General features: G+C 53.1%; 1 protein-coding gene across 1 annotated transcript; it reads left to right on the forward strand.

Moving 5' to 3' along the window:
- Nucleotides 1-10,571: 10,571 nt before the first annotated feature.
- Nucleotides 10,572-13,107, forward strand: GAL3ST1 (galactose-3-O-sulfotransferase 1; the record flags this gene model as incomplete). Its single annotated transcript, XM_084253269.1, has 2 exons — nucleotides 10,572-10,699; nucleotides 11,967-13,107. 2 exons carry the CDS (start codon nucleotides 10,572-10,574, stop codon nucleotides 13,105-13,107), a joined length of 1,269 nt encoding a protein of 422 aa, XP_084109395.1.
- Between the last annotated feature and the right edge of the window lie 7,505 nt (nucleotides 13,108-20,612).

A 20,612-nucleotide genomic window follows, 5' to 3' on the forward strand; every position in this document is an offset into this window, starting at 1 on the left:
TAGCCTCCGCCTCCATTTCCTCAGAACTGCCAGTCCTCTCCCCACCCCCATGCTCCCCCGTTTCCCAGGCACCCTTGAATCTCCTCGGGGCTGGAAGCTCTGCCTGGCTTCAGGGTCCGGCGACAGGACAATGGCCCCGTTGGCGCTTCCGAAACAAACGCGCCTTGTTGGGCCGCCGGCGGGGGCGCGGCGCTGCGCCCCTGCGCCCTGAATGCGGCTTCTGTGCGTCCCCGGCTGCCGCGGAGGGGCTGGGAGGGGGCCCGAGGGGGCCGGGGGCCGGGGCACCCATTGGCCGGGGCTCCAGGGGCCGGGCCAGGCTGGCGGCCGCACCTGGCCCGGAGCGGGCGCGGCGGCGGCGGGGGCGGAGGCATGGTCCAGGCCCGGCGGAGTGGGGGGCCCGGGCGGGTGCGCCCCGCCGCCCAGTGAGCGCCCCGGCGGCGCGGCCGGGGGCCGAGCCAGCCACGCCAAGCCGGAGGTCAACGAGAACAAGGTAACCTCTGGGGGTCCGGCGCGCTCCCAGCTTGCGCCTCACCTCAGTCCACCCCCTGAGGCCTCCGCGCACCCCGCCCCGCTCCATCCCCACCCCCGGCTGGGGCTGCGCCGAGTCAGACTCTGCTGAGCGTGTGCGCCGTCTACACCGAGCTTTATGCCGCAGCTCCAGGGTCCGGTGGCCCCTGCCAGCTGCCAAAGGGCAGCCAAGCTGGGGTCAGGAAGGGCGCAGGTTGGTGCCCCCCCTCTTTGGTTTCTTCCCGTGGCCCTGGTCCAGGGTTTCCCCAGTCCCAGAAAGCGGGGTGGGTGGGGCTGGAGCTGGGCTGGGGCTCGGAGTCCATTAATCATTAATGTTGGACGCTGTGGCTGAGCCCCGGGAGAGTGGGGGAAAGAGCAGGTTCTTTCCCTACCAGCTCTCTCCAGAGGGGCCATCAGCAGGGGCCAGGGGCCAGGGCAAGGGACAGATCCCTTCTGTTTGGGGAAGGCCCTGTGCTGTTCCTCACAGGAGACATGGAGAGGCTTGTGGGAGTGGGCGAATGCTGGCCTTCAGGAGGGGTCTTAGGAAATCCAAGCTTCCGGTTCCTGAGACAGTGCCCAAGAAGGGAGTCCAGAGTGGACGGTCCCCTCCGGGCCAGGCTAGCTCTTGGGTAACAGCAGGGGGCACGACTGTAGTCCCTTCCCAATGAGGACCACCTTCCCTGGAGAAGAAGAGGTGACAGCACAATCTGGCTGCTGTCACTCACTCTGAGGAAAGGCAGGAGGGAGGGAGACAGCCGCCAGGCCTGACACCTCATGCCTGGGCTGCTGAGGTGACAGATGCCATGAAAATCCTCAGGACTGCCCACTTTGGAGAACCCAGTCTCTTCCTTTACTGTGGGGGTGACCTGAGGCTCCGAGAGGGACAGGCCTTCCCTAAGCTGCCGCCCAGTACCTTGCCGTGTGAAGGAGGCAATGCCACTATCCTCATTCTCTGGAGGGAAAAACAGGCTCAGGGAGATTTAATGACTTGCCCAAGGTCACATAGTTCAGAGGTGGCTGTGTTGACTCCACATCTTAGGAATCTTGCCCTGGCCCCAAATCTCAGGGCCGCAGCCCTGCCCAAACCTCTCTGCCCCTCTGGGGTCCTAGTCTCTTGGATCTGCCTGGACTGCCCCAAACCCCCTATTCAGGACCCCTCCCCCTTGCCTCCCTAGCTCCCAGCTCTGCCTGACACTCAGGGGGGTGGGCAGGCTGTTACCCTGGGAGCGGGCACAACGGAGCCCTGTTCCCAGCTGCCAAGTCCACTCGCTGCTCTTCACTGAGACAGTGAGAAGGAAACTCCCTGTGGACAAAAAGTCCTGCTTCCAGTGCATCCCCTTATCCGATGGGCATGGGCCGTATGTTGAAAGCATGGGCCGGATGCCCTCTTGTGCCCAGGAAGAGAGGAGTGTGTCCCCTGCAGTCCCTCCCTCTGGGCTCCAAGGGACCTAGCATGCCAGCCTAGTGAAAGAGGCAATGATTAACCTGGGCAGGAATTCCCCTTTGGCAGTGTGTTTGGGGAGAATTCTTGCTTTGCTTTTATTCGATAAAGATTATGGCCAGCCCCTTTTATGAGCCCTATCCTACTCCAGATAGGGCAGGGCTGGATGGAGCAGAGGTGCCCGTGGGGGTGGGTCAACAGGCTAAGGACCAGTAGAAGCATCAAGTGCGGAGTGATGGTTGGGAGGAATTGGGGGCACAGAGGATACCTTCTTTCCTACATGTCCATTCCAGGGCAAAGACAAGCTGAGATTTGGGCACCCTCAGATCTAGTCCCAGCGGTGCCCTGACTTGGCATGGGACCCTAGACGAGTCCTTCCTGAGCTTGCCAGAGTTACCCCAGATCTGAAGTCTTGGGTCTGGAGCATGGGCAGGTCTGCTTCCCTGCCAGGTGGATCTAGAGGTCTAGAGGGTCGTGATAATAATCCGAGGGTTCAGCGTGCTGCATCCCATTTGATCCTCACTGTCAGCCTGTGAGGGGGTCACAATATCACAGCAGCCTTTTTATTTTTTTTTAGGAAACTGAATCTCAGAGAGGGAAAGTCACTGCCTAGCTAGATTTATAGCCAGAGCATCTAAGACTCCAGAAAAAAAGTAGAGAGGTGGGTGGGTTTATCCAGGCCATGGTGCAAAGCAAGTGCTCAGCACCTTTTAAAAACCTTTATATTGTTACATCTTTTTATGCACACAAGTGCATGACATTCCTATAAAGTAGATAGCATGACCTTTTAGTCATGCTAGAAGTTACAGAGAATGACATTACCAACTCCCACTTACTCTGGGGATTCTTGGTAATTTTGGAGCCAATGAAGAAGTGACTGACTTCTTGGTGGTAATCCATTCTTTTGCCACTCCTCAGCACTACTCTGAGGTGATGTAGGAAGAGAGGTGATGTTGCTCAGACAAGGCAGTGCAGGAAGAGCTATGGGCTTGCTCCTCAGTCTGCTTTGTAGTTTAGCCCCTCCACAAGTTTCTGAGCCTCAGTTTCTCCACCTGTCACGTGGGTTAGCAGATGACACTGGGAGCATCGGTTGAGGTCACAGTTGGGGTTGCCCTTTGAAACAGTAGAGATCTGTAACCCTGCAAGGTCAAAAAATGCTCTCTGGGATAGACGGCACCAACATGGTTGAGTGATGGTGCTAGGACTTTGGTGGTGGGTGATTGAAGCAGATATACATATCGAGGTATTGAGGTGTGAAGCTGTACTCCCCAAATTATATAGTATATAAACAAATGATATATCAACACAGTTTTATTTTTTAAAAGAAGCCAAAGCTTTCAGTTTAGTGAATCTCAAAGGGGGAAAGATATGCATTCTGAATCATCAAATGAAACTTGCCCTCTTCTCAGTCAGCTGCCAGGCCTGATACCCAGCTGGCAGCAGGAGCAATGTCAGGGCTGACAGTGTGGAGGTGGTCCTGCATGCCAGCAAGTTGGGGTCCAACTGAATTGCCACTCTGGGGATCCTCCCTCAGCTCTACTCCAGCACCTCTCTTCCACAGTGAGGAAACTTCTAGATCCCCTGCATATCACTTCCCCAGCACTGCTAGAGGGTCAACTCGTCCCATTTGCACCTTCCACTGTGTAGCCCACTGTTCCTAGCTTCTCAGGCCCTAGCCCCTGCTGTCTCTTATCTATGTAGGCCATTGAGGTTCAGAAAGGGCAGTATGCCTGCCATGGTCACACAGCAAGGTGGGGCCTGACTCAGGCTAGCCACTTTCTCCTCCTCCAGCCAGACTTCAGTTTTTCCAAGTGGGAATAACTTATTTTATTTTTTTCTATAGTAATACTATTTCTATTACTATAGAAAGTACATGTATTTATAGTGTGTGTATATAATATACACTCATATATATGTGTATGTGTATTCAGTATGTATTGAGGACATCATTTTAATGAATACATACAATATATTCCAAGGGTGAATGTCAAATGCTATTAATCATGCCTGTTTGTCGGCTGATTTAGGTTGTTTTTACTTTCCCCTTTCCTAAATAAATCCCAGTAACATCTTTGTGCCTAATCTCAGATCTCTTGCTAGATTACCTTCTTCCCGAACAAATTTCCACAGGTAGAATGGCTGGGTCTGAACATGTGCTTTTAAGAACTGTAATAGTTGCCATCAAATTTGTTGTCCTTTTCATGAAATCCAATCAGATGTGTGGTTGACAGTGATGCCCAGACCCAGGCTCCTCCCACATCACGGTCCCGCCCACCACCAGCTCCCTGGAGACTGCCCCATTCATTTCACAGATAGGGGGAAAAGACCACAGTGGTCAGCTCACTTGACCTCCTCAGAGTTGGTTCTGCTCACATTCCACTGAGCAGAATTCAGTCACATGAGGATACTGGACTACAAAGGAGGGTGGGAAATGTAGTCCAGCAGGGAGAAAAGAGAACTGTGTCCGGAACACAAACAGCTCCCCACCCAGGAAGCCTCCCGATCAGATGTTTTCTCCACGCTCCTGCGAGGCTGCCGAGGGGGCCTCCCTCGCAGCACCTGCGGCTGCCTGTGTCTCCATCCTCCAGCCCTTCCAGGGACTGTGAACCCCAAGCTCTGTGCTTTGGCCATGTTGACCCCAGTGCTGGGTTCCATGAACACCGATGGGAGAGATCCATTTCAAACTCACTGTGGTCATAAAAAGACCAATCTAATGATATGTGAAAAAACAAAATGCGCTTCCCCAGAGACCCCTCCATGGATGGAGAGGCTGAAAACCTGCCAGGAGGCTTTTGTCAAAGTTTTAAGAATAGAGACTGTGGGAGGAGGCTTTTATAATTACAATTTTTTCGGTGGTGGAGACCCTTCTGGCATGGCTGGAGGCACAGGTTCTGCCATCGTTGCCCCTATGCTGGGCAAACTTTGCTTCAGATTTTCCACTATAAAGTAGAGGTGATAATAAATGTTTGCCTAGAGGAATGTGAAGGAATGTGATACAGGGGAAGTCTGAGACAAGACTGTTTCGTCCAGAGTCCACACTAATGGAGAATTATCCTTGCTATTTAGTGACAGCGCATCCCTTCCTATTTTGCCTACAAAATAACTCAGCCCTAAAGCTCCACCCGGTGCCTGGATCCATGTCTCAGAGCGTTCAGGACTCTCCCTGTGATTGTTAGCCTTTGGTATTTTATGGGTGTGTGCTTCTGGGGATCCCAGTCAGGAATTTGGGGTAAAGGGCGCTCAGAGCAAGTGTTGGGAGTCTGCTGCTCCCTGAAAGGGGCTGGCTGCTGCTGGACCCATCAAAGTGCTCAGTAAATACTGTTCATTGCTGGTAGTGAGTATCTGGGGCCCGGGAGTCCGATGCCTGGGCCGGGCATGGTGGCACTGAGCATCTGTGTGGAAGGATGGGCCTTGTCCATGGGAAGGGCTGCGAAAGGGCAGACCCGGACCCAGCCACGAGTGGGGTACGAGAGTCAGTGCCTGGGCTGAGCCCAGGGGCCCTTGGGGTTTAGGACCAGCGCCTCTAGAACTACCTCTTTCCACCCAGATAGGGAAGGATTAGCATCGGTAATCAGCCATTGTGCCCTGTGCCACCACTGCTCACACGGGCGGGAGCAGGACAGGCAGGGTCTGTACTGTTTTTCTTCGATAAAGGACTTGAACTCACAGAAGGGAGATCTCATCGGACTCATCCCTGGGCCCTGGTTAGGTGTTCAATTTTCAGGGGGCCTTCCAGACTGAGTTGTTCTTTCTCTGGGCTCCCACCAATTTTAGACAAACCTTAGTCCCTGGTTGTGTCTTAGCCTCTTTAAGCCCCAGAGTTTGGCAAGTCCGTCTTTGTATTCTGTCTGACACTGTCTGCCCTCTGCTATCTGTGTTATCCTAGACGGGCAAGTTCATCTCTCTGAGCCTCGGTTTCTTTACCCAGGGAGTGGGTGAATGCTGATGGTTCTTGAGGCAAAGGGCAGACACACTTAAATCAGATTCCACTCAAGGGGCAATTAACCTCCCTGTTTCTCCTGCTTATTTTCCTGTGGCTTTTAAGTCTGTCCTGGGCTTTTTGCAGGGCACTGCAGCTACTCTGTCCTTCACCCAAGGGCACCCTGGATCTTGCTGAGCCACCGGCTGCTGAGGTCCAGAGAGGGCCAGAGATCACCCCAGGGCAGAGGGCCAGGGCAGCACCTGCAGGGTATAGGGACATGTCACCTGCTATCCCTAGGGAGAGAACTTATGAATATTCACAAAAGCTGGAGTGTGAGGGAGCCAGCCAGCCTGCTGCTGGGTGTCATTGGAGCGTTCCTGTTTCCTGGTGACCACAGAGGCCGCCTGGGAGTCAGACGTGGCTCGTGCAGGGAGTGACAGCCAGCCTCAGACCAAGGTGAGTATCTTCCTCCACCCCTGCCTGGGGGTCCCTAGGGGAGCTGGACAGCCCAGGACCAAAGCCAGCCTGGTGATGATACTCTCGGGCAGGTTTACATCCCAGGCTTGATTTCCCTATGTGCACGCTGTGGGGGGTGAGTCCTGTTTCTCCTTGGTCTCTTGCGGGGTGTTGGTCCAGCCAAAGGGAAGGACTGCTGGGCCTGACCTGGAGCAGCCTTGTGACGATGTGGAGGGCATTGTGGCTGGGGTACCCCAGAAAGGCAATAATAGATGGACTGGGCTGCAGGGGGCGGGGGGATTCTTCCCCAAGTGCCTATGATTGTCACCACCATAGGCAGAGAAGGAAAGAGACCCAGGGTCTAGTCCTGCGTCTGCTTCCGCTGTGCTGTGTGACCTTGAGGGTGGCCCTGCTCTCTCTGAGCACGGGCCTCCCTATTGTCCATCTTCCAGACTGGAGGCTGGGAGGCTCAGGCCACAGTGAGATTGTCCTCAGTACCACATGGCCTTGGATTTGGGGTGCTCAGCTGCCTGCAATCTCCACTGTGGGCCAGTGGGCACCCTCCTTGAATGGCCTATGACTGGGACCCCGGGAGGGTAATGATGATGGCTGAATGAATGTTTGCTCTGTGCCAGTCCCCCCACACTGGGGACTTCCCTCGTGAGACACAGCAGATCCACATAGCACCCTGTGAAGGAGAGAGAGTTGATATCATTTTTGTAGGAAATTTGAGGCCCAGCAAGGGGCATAACCTTGCCTAGTGTACGCAGCAAGGAAGCGGCAGAGCTGGGCTTCAAACCCAAGACCCTGGCCCCAAGATGCTGGCTTCATGCAGCTCTGCATGTTGTGGGAGGTCATTCCTCATACATTCACCTGGTGCCAAGGACAGGGAGGTCAGGGATGAGTCACCCAGCAGTGTGACCTGCAACTGGGCAAGGAGGGGACTGCTCCTCCCAGAGCCCCCGGTCCTCGTCAATAGTGAATAATAATTAATATATATCCATCTCCCGCTGTGCCCATGCATTCTCTCATTCAAATTTCACAGCCTCATGTTCTCATCTGAGCTGGGCTCCTGGCCGCCAGCCAGCCTCTCTCTGGGCCTTGGTCTAACCTGGGGCTCTGCCTATGATCACGAAGGACCCTGTGTGTCCCCATCCTGCTGCTGTATGTTCACTGTGCCCATGAGGAGACTGAAGCTCAGAGGGAGAACAATTCACAGAGGCCAGGCAAGAGGGGAACCACAGTCTTGGAGGCCTCAGGCTGTGGCATAGGAGGGACCAGCCACCAGGGCACTGCTGCTTCCCTGCCCCTCCTTTTGGCTGCCCCTGACCACCCCACAGCCAGCCGTGCTTCTGGAACAGCTCTGTAGCCACACATTGGTGATGAAGCTCCCAGATACACCCTTCATGCTGGGCTCTGGACATGCCAGGAAGGGGCTGCCGTGGACAATGCTGGAAGCTGCACATTGGAGGCCCACAGACCTGGGCTCAGGTCCCAGCCCTGCCCCAACCTTGCTGAGTGACCCTGGGCAAATCATGTTACCCCTCAGAGCCACAGTTTTCCCATCTGCAAAATGAGGGTGACAGTGGAGTCTGAGGACCCCCCCAGTCTGTCTAGGGCCTGCCTCTTAGTAGGGGCTTAATAGTGAAAAGAGGGTGGGATGGCCCAGGGCTTAGCACCTGGCAGCCCCAGCACTGTTTGAGGAAGCCCGACTGTGAGGATGAACAAATGAATAAAGTACAAGACTAAGGGGCCTTCCTGGGCAGTCCTGGGTAGGGCCAGAGGGAGCCTGATTGGTGGTTGTGGGAGGCTGCACTGCCCCCTGCTGTCTGACCTCCACCCCACAACCTCTGCAATCAGCTTCCCAGAGTTCCGAAAAGTGCCCTGGGTAAGTGAGGCTGCTGGGGCAGCGCTGGGCACTGGGGATTTTCTCTGAGCAAGAATCCTAACCCCTCCCCATTTTAAAGACAGGGAAACTGAGGCCAAGGCTCACACTCAGGGTTTAGGCCTGAGTCTGAGGTTCCTGCCTGGCCTAGAGACCACCCCTTGTTTTCAGCTGTTTCCCCCACCTCCCCTGGGGAGCAGGAGGCTGAAAGGGACACTTTAGGCATGAGGCAGGTTTGTATTTGGTCAGGGGTGGAAGAGTCTGGGGGTGGTGGTGAGTGGTACCCCTTTGTTCAGGGGCCTATCCTGAGAACAGAGGCCTAAGCAGAGCCCACAGGCCTCAAAAGATAGGCATGTGCTGGTTGCGTTGCCTGCCCACCTCAGAAAAACCTGGGCTACCAGCTTCCCAACTTTACAGATGAGAAACTGAGACTCTAAGGGGATCCCGACCTTGTCAAAAGTCAAGGTGCTGGATTGAAACACAGGCTTGGGGGTCCCAGAGCCTGACACAGTCACCTCCCCTTTCTAGGGACCCTCCGAGACCAGTCCTGGGATGGCTGGCTTACTCCACCTCACAAGCATTATGGTCTATTACTTAAATATATTAAATACATTATACTGCCTTTAAATATAAATACATTATACCCCTCCCCCAGCTCTGCAGAGGATACTACTGCTGAAATTTAGAATACTGTCCTCCAGTTGTTTTTCTGGGCCTACATGTATATTTACTTATATATGCAGATGGATTTAGGGGCATGGTGTTCTGGAACTTTCTTTTTCACATGACTGTATCATGGTATGTTTTTTGAGCCTGTCCACTTAGCTGTACCTTATTTATTTTATTGGGTGTGGATGACTCCATCTGGGAACAGGCCTTGGTTTATATAATGGATAGATGCTGAGGTTGTTTCTAATTTTTTTCTATTTCTGATTAAGTTGCTATGAAAATCTTTGCACATGTGACTTTACTCAAGTATTTCCACAGAATAGTCGGGCTTCAGAGTGCTTGCACCTTCCTTCTTCCACAGAACTCCTCTCTGGAAATGCTCTCCCACACTCTCCCCACCCCCAGCTCTGCCCACCTCACACACCTTGAACTGGGATAGGTCATTGTCACCAGGGAGGCCCTCAAGTGGAGTCTCTTCCTCTGCAAATTCCTTCTTCGTGGCCTCTCCTGTGAGGAGAAATTTCTAGATAATGAGTGGACTGGCGCCAGCTGGCCTGGCAGGCCTGAGTGCCCCTTCTCCAGGAAGAGTTTGTGGGTACCTCTGGTAACTTTCCAGGGTGGGGTGCTCCCTCATGCAGGTTGTCGGGCTTCTGGCCTCAGGGACAGAAGTGAGGTGTGGTACATGTGGACACGGGGCAGCATGTATGACTTCTTGTGGCCTGAGGGGCCCAGGGTCCAGTGAGCAGGAGCAGAGCAGGAGTGGAAAGTTTTATGCCCCGGCCTTGAAGCAAAAGGATGTGGCCCAGTTCCCTGCCGGGCCCTCGTCCCTCAGCTTGAAGTGTCCCCGTCACATCAGTCCCCTGCTGATAAGGTTCCTACTCTTAGGCCAAAAAACCAAACAAGCAAAAAACCAGGATACCCAGGTACATTTGATTTTCAGATAAACATTGGGCCCCATACAATGTTTGGGACACATGTATACTTTAAAAGTTGTGTTAGTTGTCTTTCTGGAATTCAGATTCACCTGGGCAGCACCCCCACCCCCCGCATCCTCAAGGAGGTGGCTGTGTGATCTGGGCCTTCTCCTTCTATCACTCTGAGACTCGGTTTCTCCATCTGCCTTCCCTACAGATCTCAGGGATCCAGTGAAGAGAGACAGGAGCCTTGGCCCCTCACTGGGGAGTTGAGAAGGGTAACCCAGTGGGAGGGTGGAACTGGCTGGGTCTTCCGGAAGGTAAGGAGGCCCTAGGGAGCCCCTGGTCTCTCCCTGTAGATAACCCAGGCCCCGGAGAGGGTCTTTTCCTTTTTACTTAGAACATTATTTCAATATGAAGCCCGAATAGGTATAAAAACAAAGTACTAATGAACACTCGTGTCCCCAACACTTGGCAAATTGAAACAGTACCAAGCAGTAGAACCTTCTAGAACCTTCTCACTGCTGGCCCTCCCCACCTCTCTCTGCCTTGGCTTTGCCAACTGTCTCTATGTGCAAACCCTGTCACTGTGTCTCTCCACGTTTTTGTGTCTCTGTCCCTGCCAGGACCCTGATGGAGGACCACAGAGCTGGTGAAGGCAGGTCCCAATGTTAAAGGCTATCCCTTAACTCTGCCAGGCCTGGGATAGCGGTGAGGCCTCCCTGGTACCAGCCCCCTGATGCTTGCTCTGCTCTGTGGCCCCCACAGGTGTCTGAGATGCCGCCCCAGAAGAAGCGCTGGGAGTCCATGGCCAAGGGGCTGGTGCTGGGAGCGCTCTTCACCACCTTTCTGCTGCTGCTGTACTCCTACGCCGTGCCCCCGCTCCACGCTGGCCTGGCCTCCACGTGAGTGGCCCTGCTGGGCTGCCGGGGGCTGGGATAGGAGGGGGCTCCTCCCACCCCAGTGATCTTAGCTACTGCTGGGTGGCTACCCTGTGCATGTACCAAGCTGAGCTGGGCTGAGATTCCACTGAGGACAGAACTCAGCTTGTGACCCTGGGCCTCAGTGTCCTCATCTGTGAAGTGGACATAATAACAGCCTACCTCAGGGAGCTTGAGAATCAAATAACACCATCTATGTAGGTCTGGCATCATCATCTGAGGCTCCAACAGGGCTGGGAGGTAAGGGTGACATGCCCCTACCTGCTCAGCCAGTCCAGGGCCCTGCATTCAGATTGGGGGCTGTCTGCCTTCCAGGCCTGGTTCCTGACCATAAGGCTGTCCCATTCCCTTACGGGGCTGCTCAGCTCGGGCCTGGCACAGCCTGTGGGCTTCGTGGGTGGTATTAAGTTGAACTAGGGGAAATTGATTGCCAATTACTGATCATTTTTGGCCTATGAAATTTTATGTGATCCAACCAGCTAATTCAGGATAAACGCTGGATGCAGTGGTCATGAATGAGACCAGCGCCTGCAGGCTGGTCTCACTTTGACCACACAAAGGGCCTGCTATTTACCCCATTTCACAGACGAGGGAAATGAGGCCAAACTGTTGTAGAGCAACCCCGATACAAAACGGGGTGCCTGACTGTGGGTCCTCACCCGCGCACTTAAAAGGACTTATCAATGCTCTACTGCAGGCACACGCGAAAGGTTAATAAAAGGTTTATTGACAAGGGAAGGGGAAATGAGGAAATGTACATCTCAGAGAGAAAAGTGGGAGACAAAGTTTTAAATGCGTCCTACCCGATCCGCCGATCAGGAATCCCAAAATGGCGCTCTGAGAGCTGCCGCCAGCCAGGAGCGGTGAAGCCAGGAGGCGAGCGACAGCGACCAGCCCAAGGCCCACGTGTTTGGTTTTTATACCCAACCTGGCTGCCCAACTCCACCCTCAGGTCCCAGCCACCCTCCCTTTGGTGGTGACGGGATTTGTCTTTCCCAATGTCCTGATGGCTTTAGTCTGGAGTGGGGGTGGCGTCCACAAAGCCTGCATGGGATTAGCGCAGGACATCCTTTCCCCCTAACAATACCATCGGCACCACCAGGTGATGCAGCCTGGACCCCCGCCTATCTGGTCATGTCCTCGCTCCCCCACCACTGTCCCCAACCGCCCTGCTCTCTAGCTGCCAGGGCCGGGGTTCTGCACCTCCCTGACACTCCCCCCACTCCGGCAGGACCCCAGAAGGCACAGCCCCCTGCTCCCCGGCCCCGGCCGAGCCAGAGGTGGCGACTGCACCCAACGGCTCGGAAAGAGGGTGCCAGCCACGGCGGGACATCGTGTTCATGAAGACGCACAAGACGGCCAGCAGCACGCTGCTCAACATCCTGTTCCGCTTCGGCCAGAAGCACGGGCTCAAGTTCGCCTTCCCCAACGGGCGCAACGACTTCGACTACCCGGCCTTCTTCGCCCGCAGTCTGGTGCAGGACTACCACCCCGGGGCCTGCTTCAACATCATCTGCAACCACATGCGCTTCCACTACGAGGAGGTGCGGGGCCTGGTGCCGCCCAACGCCACCTTCATCACCGTGCTCCGCGACCCCGCCCGCCTCTTCGAGTCCTCCTTCCACTACTTCGGGTCCGTGGTGCCCTTCACCTGGAAGCTGTCGGGCCGCGACAAGCTGGCGGAGTTCCTGCAGGACCCGGACCGCTACTACGACCCGCGCGGCTACAACGCGCACTACCTCCGCAACCTGCTCTTCTTCGACCTGGGCTACGACAGCGGCCTGGACCCCAGCAGCCCGCGGGTGCGGGAGCACATCCTGGAGGTGGAGCGCCGCTTCCACCTGGTGCTCCTCCAGGAGTACTTCGACGAGTCGCTGGTGCTGCTCAAGGAGCTGCTGTGCTGGGAGCTGGAGGACGTGCTGTACTTCAAGCTCAACGCGCGCCGCGCCTCGGCCGTGCCGCGCCTCTCGGGCGAGCTGTACCGGCGCGCCACGGCCTGGAACGTGCTGGACTCCCTCCTCTACCGCCACTTCAACGCCAGCTTCTGGCGCAAGGTGGAGGCGTTTGGGCGCGAGCGCATGGCGCGCGAGGTGGAGACCCTCCGCCGCGCCAACGAGCGCATGCGGCGCATCTGCATCGACGGGGGCCAGGCGGTGGACGCCGCGGCCATCCAGGACTCGGCCATGCAGCCCTGGCAGCCGCTGGGCACCAAGTCCATCCTGGGCTACAACCTCAAGAAGAGCATCGGGCAGCAGCACGAGCAGCTGTGTCGTCGCATGCTCACCCCCGAGATCCAGTACCTGATGGACCTTGGCGTCAACCTTTGGGTCACCAGACTCTGGAAGTTCGTCCGGGACTTTCTGCAGTGGTGACATCCCGCCCGCCCGGCGGCACCCATGCCCGCTTGTTGGCCGAGGAGGAGCCGCGCAGGGCCCCCGCAGGCCTCTCCCAGCCCCTCCTGGTGCTACTCTGTCCCCCGGGGTGAGGGGAGTTGCCGCGGGGATGCAGCCAGCCAGGACTGGGCCCCCAACACGCAGAGAGGGTCTGAGATCAGTATTTGACTAATTATACTTTTTTTTTTTAATTAAATCCCCTTCCCTTCAAAAAAGAATGTTCTATTTCCTGCCTCCCCTTAAAGGGGAGGCCATAGAAGTAAACGAATTTGATGTGTTTTTGTTAATCGGTCTCAGTGGTGGTGACTGCTGGGCTCCTGGAGGGGGCTGGGGGGGGCCCAAGAGAGCATGTGGGGGGCAACAGAGACGAGTGGTGTGGCAGGGATTTGGTGTGCATCTGTCGTATGGTGAGCTACTGAGTGTGAGTGATTTGTCTCACATGAACGTGTGCGTGTGTGTGTGTGTGTGTGGTGTCATCCTGGGGATCATACCAGTTGCTTAGTCCAACAGAACACTGGTGATGTGCCTGCCCTAGGCTGTGCATTTTTCTGGGTATCTCAATTCATCTTCATCAACATTCAGCTATACGGGGACACATTATCTCATGCTAGAGATGAGGAAGGGAACTCAGAAAGGGAGAGGCACTTGGCTAAGATCACACAACAAGTAAGTGGTAGGACTGTAGCAGGGGCCAGGGGGGCAGAGTATGTGGCAAGATTGTGAGAGTCCAAGTGTGTGTGTGTGTGTGTGTGTGTGTGTGTGTGTGTGTGTGTGCAGAGACAGAGCAAGAGAGAGAGGTGGGAAGGAGGCCATGGGCAATGAACAGCAGGCCCTGGACCCAGGCTAAGGATTCCTCCTGCAACCTCATTAATCCTCTCGTAACCCTTTGAAGCAGACTCAGTTACCCGTTCCATTTTACAAAGATGTTGAGATTCTGAGAAAGGAAGGAACTGCCCAAGGTCCCGTGGCAGGACATATCAGACCCAGAATTGAACTATCTCCCCTTCCAGCTCCAGTGCCTGTAACCCCCATTTCTGCCCACCTCCCTTCCACTAACCACTCCAGGCTGCCTCACTATCTGCCGGTAATTCAACACCACCTGGGCTTGGGTTTCTCCCTCTACCCTAGGATTTAGTTTAATACAAACTTATTTGTGCACCCCAACCCTGAGCTGGCCCTGAGCATGTTGCTGTCAGCAAGTTGACCTGGGCCCTCCTGGCGCAAATGTCCAGCGGGGCAGATGGTGGCCCAAGTAACCAGCAGGTGTGACTGACCAGGGTGGGGACCCAAACTCAGAGACATTGAGTGACCCACCTCAGTGATCAATTGACTAGTCAGGGCCAGGGCCAAAATTCAGAACCAGATCAGTGAACTCTTAATGCTTCCCTGCATGCGAGTGAATCTTCCTCCTGAGAGTGAGCATCCGTCCCAGGCAAGGTGGGGGGGAGTCAATGTGACCAGTGGTCTCCATTTTCTGGGACTGTGTGGTTTTACCACTAAAAGGTCTCACATCTTAAGAAACTCGTCCATCTCTGGCAACCAGGACTATTGGTTAGACTGACAGAGGTTTACCCATGCCCACCTTGGACCCCCTATTATTATTATTATTGTCATTATTATTATTATTATTATTATTAGGACCTCCTTAGTGATCCAAGGAGAACAAATCTGGTAGATGGTAGATGACAAGAATACAAATTACTTCATTGGCTTGTATGAGCTGCCTGGTTTGTTTTAAGACTATTACAGTTATTAACTCATTTCTTAACATCATTAATATTTTAAAACTAAGTGGTTACCAGTACTGAGAAACCACTCTGCCCAGCCCTGTGCCTTTTGGGAACGCATACACTTCAACAGGGGGTGGCAGAGACACAGAGAGGCTGAGCAACCAGCCCAGGGCCACCCAGTCAGGCAGGATACCACCAGGGTGGGTCAGTGCCAAGGCTGGTGCTCACAGCCTGCAGGTCTTCAGCGCCATTGCAATGGGCCACCTCAGCTTCAGGACTGAGGTCTCCTCCGTGGCTGGAAAGAATGAGGTCTGCAAGGCCTGTGGCCTGCTCTTGCTATACCTGGGCAGCAGAGGGCGTCTTGGTGCTACCTCTGGCCTTGGCAGTGCTGACACCTGGTTGGGTGTAGGCTGGGGGCGGGTCTTTTGGTGACCAAGCATCGGTAGTCCTGATGCATGAAAGTAAGATGGAAAAAATTCAGTGGAACTAAATGTTCCTCTCTGTTATGGGTTGAGCTGTGACCCCCAAGAGACAAGTTGAAGTCAGTTTCCTATGACTGGGAACTTTTTTGGAAATAGGCTCTTTGTGTTGTCATCAGTTAAGATAATTATCTGCAGGGTGGGCCTTAATCCACATGGCTGGTGTCTTTACGACAGGTAGAAATGCCATGTGAGGACAGAGACACACAAGCCAACCCACATGAAGATTGGGAAGATTGGCTCCATGTAGCTAAGGAATGCCAAGGCTCAAGGCCGCCTCCAGGTCCTAGAAAGAGGCAGGGAAGGATTCTTTCAGGTTTCAGAGGGCCTCGGGTCTGCTCACACCTTGACCTCAGACTTCTGGCCTCCAGAGCTGTAAGACAATAAGAAATGGTCACCCAGTGTGTGGTGCTTTGTTATGGTAGCCTCAGGACACAAAGACACTCCCCCTGCCCTCGCCTTGCCCTGGGTCAGGCATCTCCCCCTCACCTGGGCCCCAACTACCTCCCACCTGCAGCTGGAGGCCACAGCCTGACCTCTGCTCCAAGCCCTGGTGTCACCACCTTTGGGAGAAATCATGAAGCCACATACCTCTGTGGCTTCATAGCAGCTGTTACCCAAACTGTTTTGACATTTAACCACCCAAGGAGAAAGAACACGTATTCTGCCTACTCAGCTTTCAGGAAAGAGGCTTGGGGAGGCTCCCTTCCCTTTGCAGGCCCGACATGCGGTATTCAGTGAGCCAGCACCAACTCCTCCTCTGAGTATCCCCTGATAGCCCAGTGCCCAAGCTCGTTTAGGGCCTCCCTGCTCCCCCATCTCAGTTCTGCTCACCCAGGGCCAGACTATGGATTGAGTTGTCTGCCAGGCCCTTTTGTAGTATGTCCTCGGATTTCTTTTTTGTTTTTTTTTTCTTAAGATTTATTTATTTATGCATACAAGAGCTGGGGTATAGGCCAGAGATGCGGGAGGGGAGAGGCTTCACCAGAGACAGAGTGGGGAGCAGAACAGGCAGGCTGACTGAAATACACTGGTGAGGGAGCAGAGGGCATGACAGGAGAGGTCTGCTGCACCATGTGGGTTGCTCCCTGGCCGGTCTGGGATTGAACTCATGCTACAGAGGCTGTGTATTGCTTCATAGTGCAGTGCTTAACCCCTTGTGCCACCAAAGAGGCCCCTGTCCTTGGATTTCTGTAGGCCAAAGCTCTGAACTCAGTGCGGGGACAGGCTGTGGTTGTGGAATCCTAGAGACTTGCTCTGGGTACCTAGGGAGAGAGGGTGTACCTCACCCTCCCTCATGACTTTGCCTCCTCTTACTTGGAGGTCCCTGTTCCTGACTAGGGGAACCACAGTGAGGCTCAGGTAAGAACCAAGGTTCTGAGCCCGGGGGACTTGGGGACAAACCATTTGATTCCATGGGTCCACACAGTGGGTGTGCCCCTAGGCGGGCCTTGGTGGTGGTGGCGAGTGGTGAGAGAAACCAACACCCAGGAGAAAGCTAGGAAGAACAGCACAGCACATGTGTCCCTGCAACGTCTACTGCCTTCACCAGAGCTTTGGGGGCCCCAGCTGTGCCTGGGGTCCTTTTCTTATTGCTCCAGGAAAATCATTAAGAAATCAGATCCTGGGCCTCCCCGGTGGCGCAGAGGTTGAGCGCTGGGTTGCGAAGTTGCCCACAACCTCTGCGGCACCAGTTCTATCCCCGGATGCTCCCCGGCCACTGGAGGAGGGTCCCGCATGGCGCGCAGACCTCTCCTGCCGCCCGCTGCTCCCCTCAGCAGTGTGCTTCGTCAGTCTGCCTGCTCTGCTCCCCGCTCTGGCTCTGGTGAATTCTCTCACCCTCCCGCGCTTTTGACTGTACCCAGTGCTTGTATAAATAAATAAACAAATAAATCTTAAAAAAAAATAGAAATCAGATCCTCATGATCTGGTGGAACCATGGGACTGGGAATTGTTTCAAAGATGCCTATGAATTTTGGTTCGTTTAGATTATACTTGTCAATATTTACTGTATTTGAAATTAAGATTGAGAATTTTTAAAACACAAGAATACGCAAGCACACATTTCTTTAGCTTCAGAGTGATGATGTAGCCCCTATAATACTCCAGTGTACGCTCATGAGAGGTTGAGGAAAAGGCAAATAACATCTGAGTGTTATGAAAATAGTTTAGACCTCAAGGGTCCTCTTAAAAGATCTTGGCAACACTTAGGGGTTCCTAGACCACACTTTGAAAACCCCTGGTTTGGATCATGAATGATTTAAATTACATAATGAAGATAACTCAAAAGGTCAGATCTGAATACTCTCACCACTCCACTGTGTGACTTTGAGGTAGCCCCTTCTTTTTCAGGGCGCAGTTTCCTTGTCTCTCAATTAAGACTGCTCACAAGCCAGTATCCCCACCTCGTGAGATTCACCAGAGGAAACACTCACACATTTGTGCAAAGAAACATTTGCTAGTTTTCCCCATTAAGTGTTTGTGATAACAAAAAATTGGAACCTAAAATGTCCAGCCCTAGAAGACTGGTTAAATATATGTCAGCTCTTCCATTCTGTGAAATATTGTGCAAGCATGAAAAAGGACAAGGTGGAATAAAACATTCTCAAATGGGTAGATATCTGAGTCATATACATTGTGTAAAGAAAACCGTGAGTTACAAAATAATATGACATATTAAATCTTATATTCTAGGTGTTTCTATTTTATAGTATTTTATATACTTTAATATATAGTTATATATATTTCTGTGTATATGTGGAAATGCATTGAAAACAATCTGCAAGATAGAAGCTGGTGACAATGGTTACTTTCAAGATGTTTCAAAGTTATTGATAATATTGAGCTTTTGTTCAGATGTGACTTGAATAGTTAAATTTTTTTTTTTTTTAATAAAGATAACAACAAGGGCCTCCCCTGGTGGCGCAGCGGTTGAGCGCTGGGCTGTGAAGCTGCCCGCAGCCTCTGCAGTGCCGGTTCTATCCCTGGCCGCCAGCAAGGGTCCTACATGGCACAACAGACCTCTCCTGCCGTGCCCGCTGCTCCCCTCAGCAGTGTGTTTTATCAGTCTGCCTGTTCTGTTCTCGGCTCTGGCTCTGGTGAATTCTCTTACCCTCCTGCACTTCTGACGGTACCCAGTGCTTGTATAAATAAATAAACAAATAAATCTTAAAAAAAAAATAAGTTAACAACAGAGTTCTTTACAACTGTCAGCCACTCTTTAATCATCAGATCTAAAATCCACCAGCTTCTCATAACAGAAGGGACCAGCTCTGTCCAAACGAGAAAGAGCGGCCAAGAGGGGTGCTTTTAAATCAACCACATGAGTCGCTCCCCCCCCCCAATATGCTGAGGCCTTACAACTACACTGGAGAAGTCGAATGACTTGGAGAAATATTCCCAAATCATCAGTGACTACAGTAGAACAGCGTGTATGAACTCTTGTGTCAAAAAAATTATATGTAAGTTTACATATAATAATTACTTACAGGTGATATGTATGACACTTTTAATATTTTTATTTTTCTATACTTTCAAGATTTCCCATGGTAAACATGTTATAGTCAGGAAATCACCAAGGGGTCAGGTCCTCCTTAGCCATCCCTGCCGGCAGGCAATGCAGTCCCTTGCTCTGAAGTCAGCTGTCCAGCTGCCCTGGCCATTCCCTGGCGCCCCTGGAGCCAGCGTGGTCCTTCAGCTCATTCCCCTTCCCACCTGCTTCATCAGCACTTTTTTTTTTTTAAAGATTTATTTATTTTTTATACAAGAACTGGGGTATAGGCCAGAGGCACAGGAGGGTGAGAGGATTCACCAGAGACAGAACAGGAGAACAGGGAGCAGAACAGGCAGACTGACTGAAAACACTGCTGAGGGGAGCAGTGGGCAAGACAGGAGAGGTCTGCCACACCATGTGGTTATCTCCGTGGCCGGTGGGGAATCGAACCCATGCTGCACTCAACCTGCTGCGCCACCGGGGAGGGAGGCCCTTCTTCAGCACTTCTGTGAGTGCCCTCGGCTGGTGGGAACTGAGAGCTTCACTTCCCAAGGCCCCATGACTTACCTGTCCCTACATGGACTTTTTTTGACTCTGATAACCCTGAAAGGTGAGCAGGGGAGAGCCTAGTTTTCTCATAAATAGATGAGGAAATGAAATCCTGACAGGAGGAGGTGACCTGCCCCAGGTTCCAGCCTGCTAGTCCGAGCACAGGTAGGACTGGACCCAGGTCTTTGGGCCTCCAGTCGGGATTCCCTACTGAATGGTGGCATTGGACAGGCTTCCTAGGGGAGGGAAGTGCCTGAATGAGACCTTGAGCTAAAGTGTCATAACTTATATAACCACACACCACACTCAGAGGCAAGTTGTCCACACAGGCTTACAAAGGCTGTTTGTCACATAGTAAGTATATCTAGGGGTGTGACTCCGGTGTGCTCTGCACTAGTTGGGGCAAGCCTACTAATCCACATGGTTTTATGGGGAGGGGGTTCCTCACAGCCACCAAAACCAATTCCAACCTTACCCTCTTTTGAACAAATCTGAGTGTGGGGATGCCCACCACATTCTCAGGGCCTGGGAGAAGGGGTCTCCTGTCTGCATTTGAATTCCTGGGATTCCATCATTTCTCTCAAGAGCACATCTCTTCCCTGCCCTTGTCCCCAAACTCTTTCTCTGGGAAGATGTTAAATGCTGGCCTGGCTTTGCCACTTGCTGAGTGACCTCAGGCAGGTGGTCTAAGCCACTGGCTTTCTGAGCCAGTTTTCTCCAAGGCAAAATGATACTGGCAATAGCACCCGCCTCATGGCTATTGTGCCAGAAAAAAAAGAGATTGTGAGAAAGACAAGAATACAATCATGTGTCACTTAGTGACAGGGATATGTTCTGAGAAATGTCCTGTTAGGCAATTTCCCTGTGTGATGGTCTAGAGAGGAATTATACCAACCTAGATGGTGTAGCCTGTTCTGCACCGACGCTGTATGGGCGAGCTTAGAGGGACCCTGTCATAGATGGGGTCCGTTGTCCACTGAAATGTAAACAACCCAGTGTCTGGTACAGAATAATGTTTCAGAGATAGTTATTAGCATTACTCCTTGAGACAGCCACCTCCAAGATCCCAACAGTGACCTTCACCTCATGTTCATGCCCTTAATCGGTTCCCTCCCATGAGGCTGACTAGTGTAACTAATAGCATAGTACAGGAATGATGGGATATGACTGACAGGGCTTGCTCATGAAGACTGCCGCTCCCTCTTGGCTCTCTTGGTTGCTTGCTCTGGGGAA

The sequence above is a fragment of the Talpa europaea genome (genome assembly GCF_964194135.1).
Source record: "Talpa europaea genome assembly, chromosome: 14".
Taxonomy (NCBI): domain Eukaryota; kingdom Metazoa; phylum Chordata; class Mammalia; order Eulipotyphla; family Talpidae; genus Talpa; species Talpa europaea.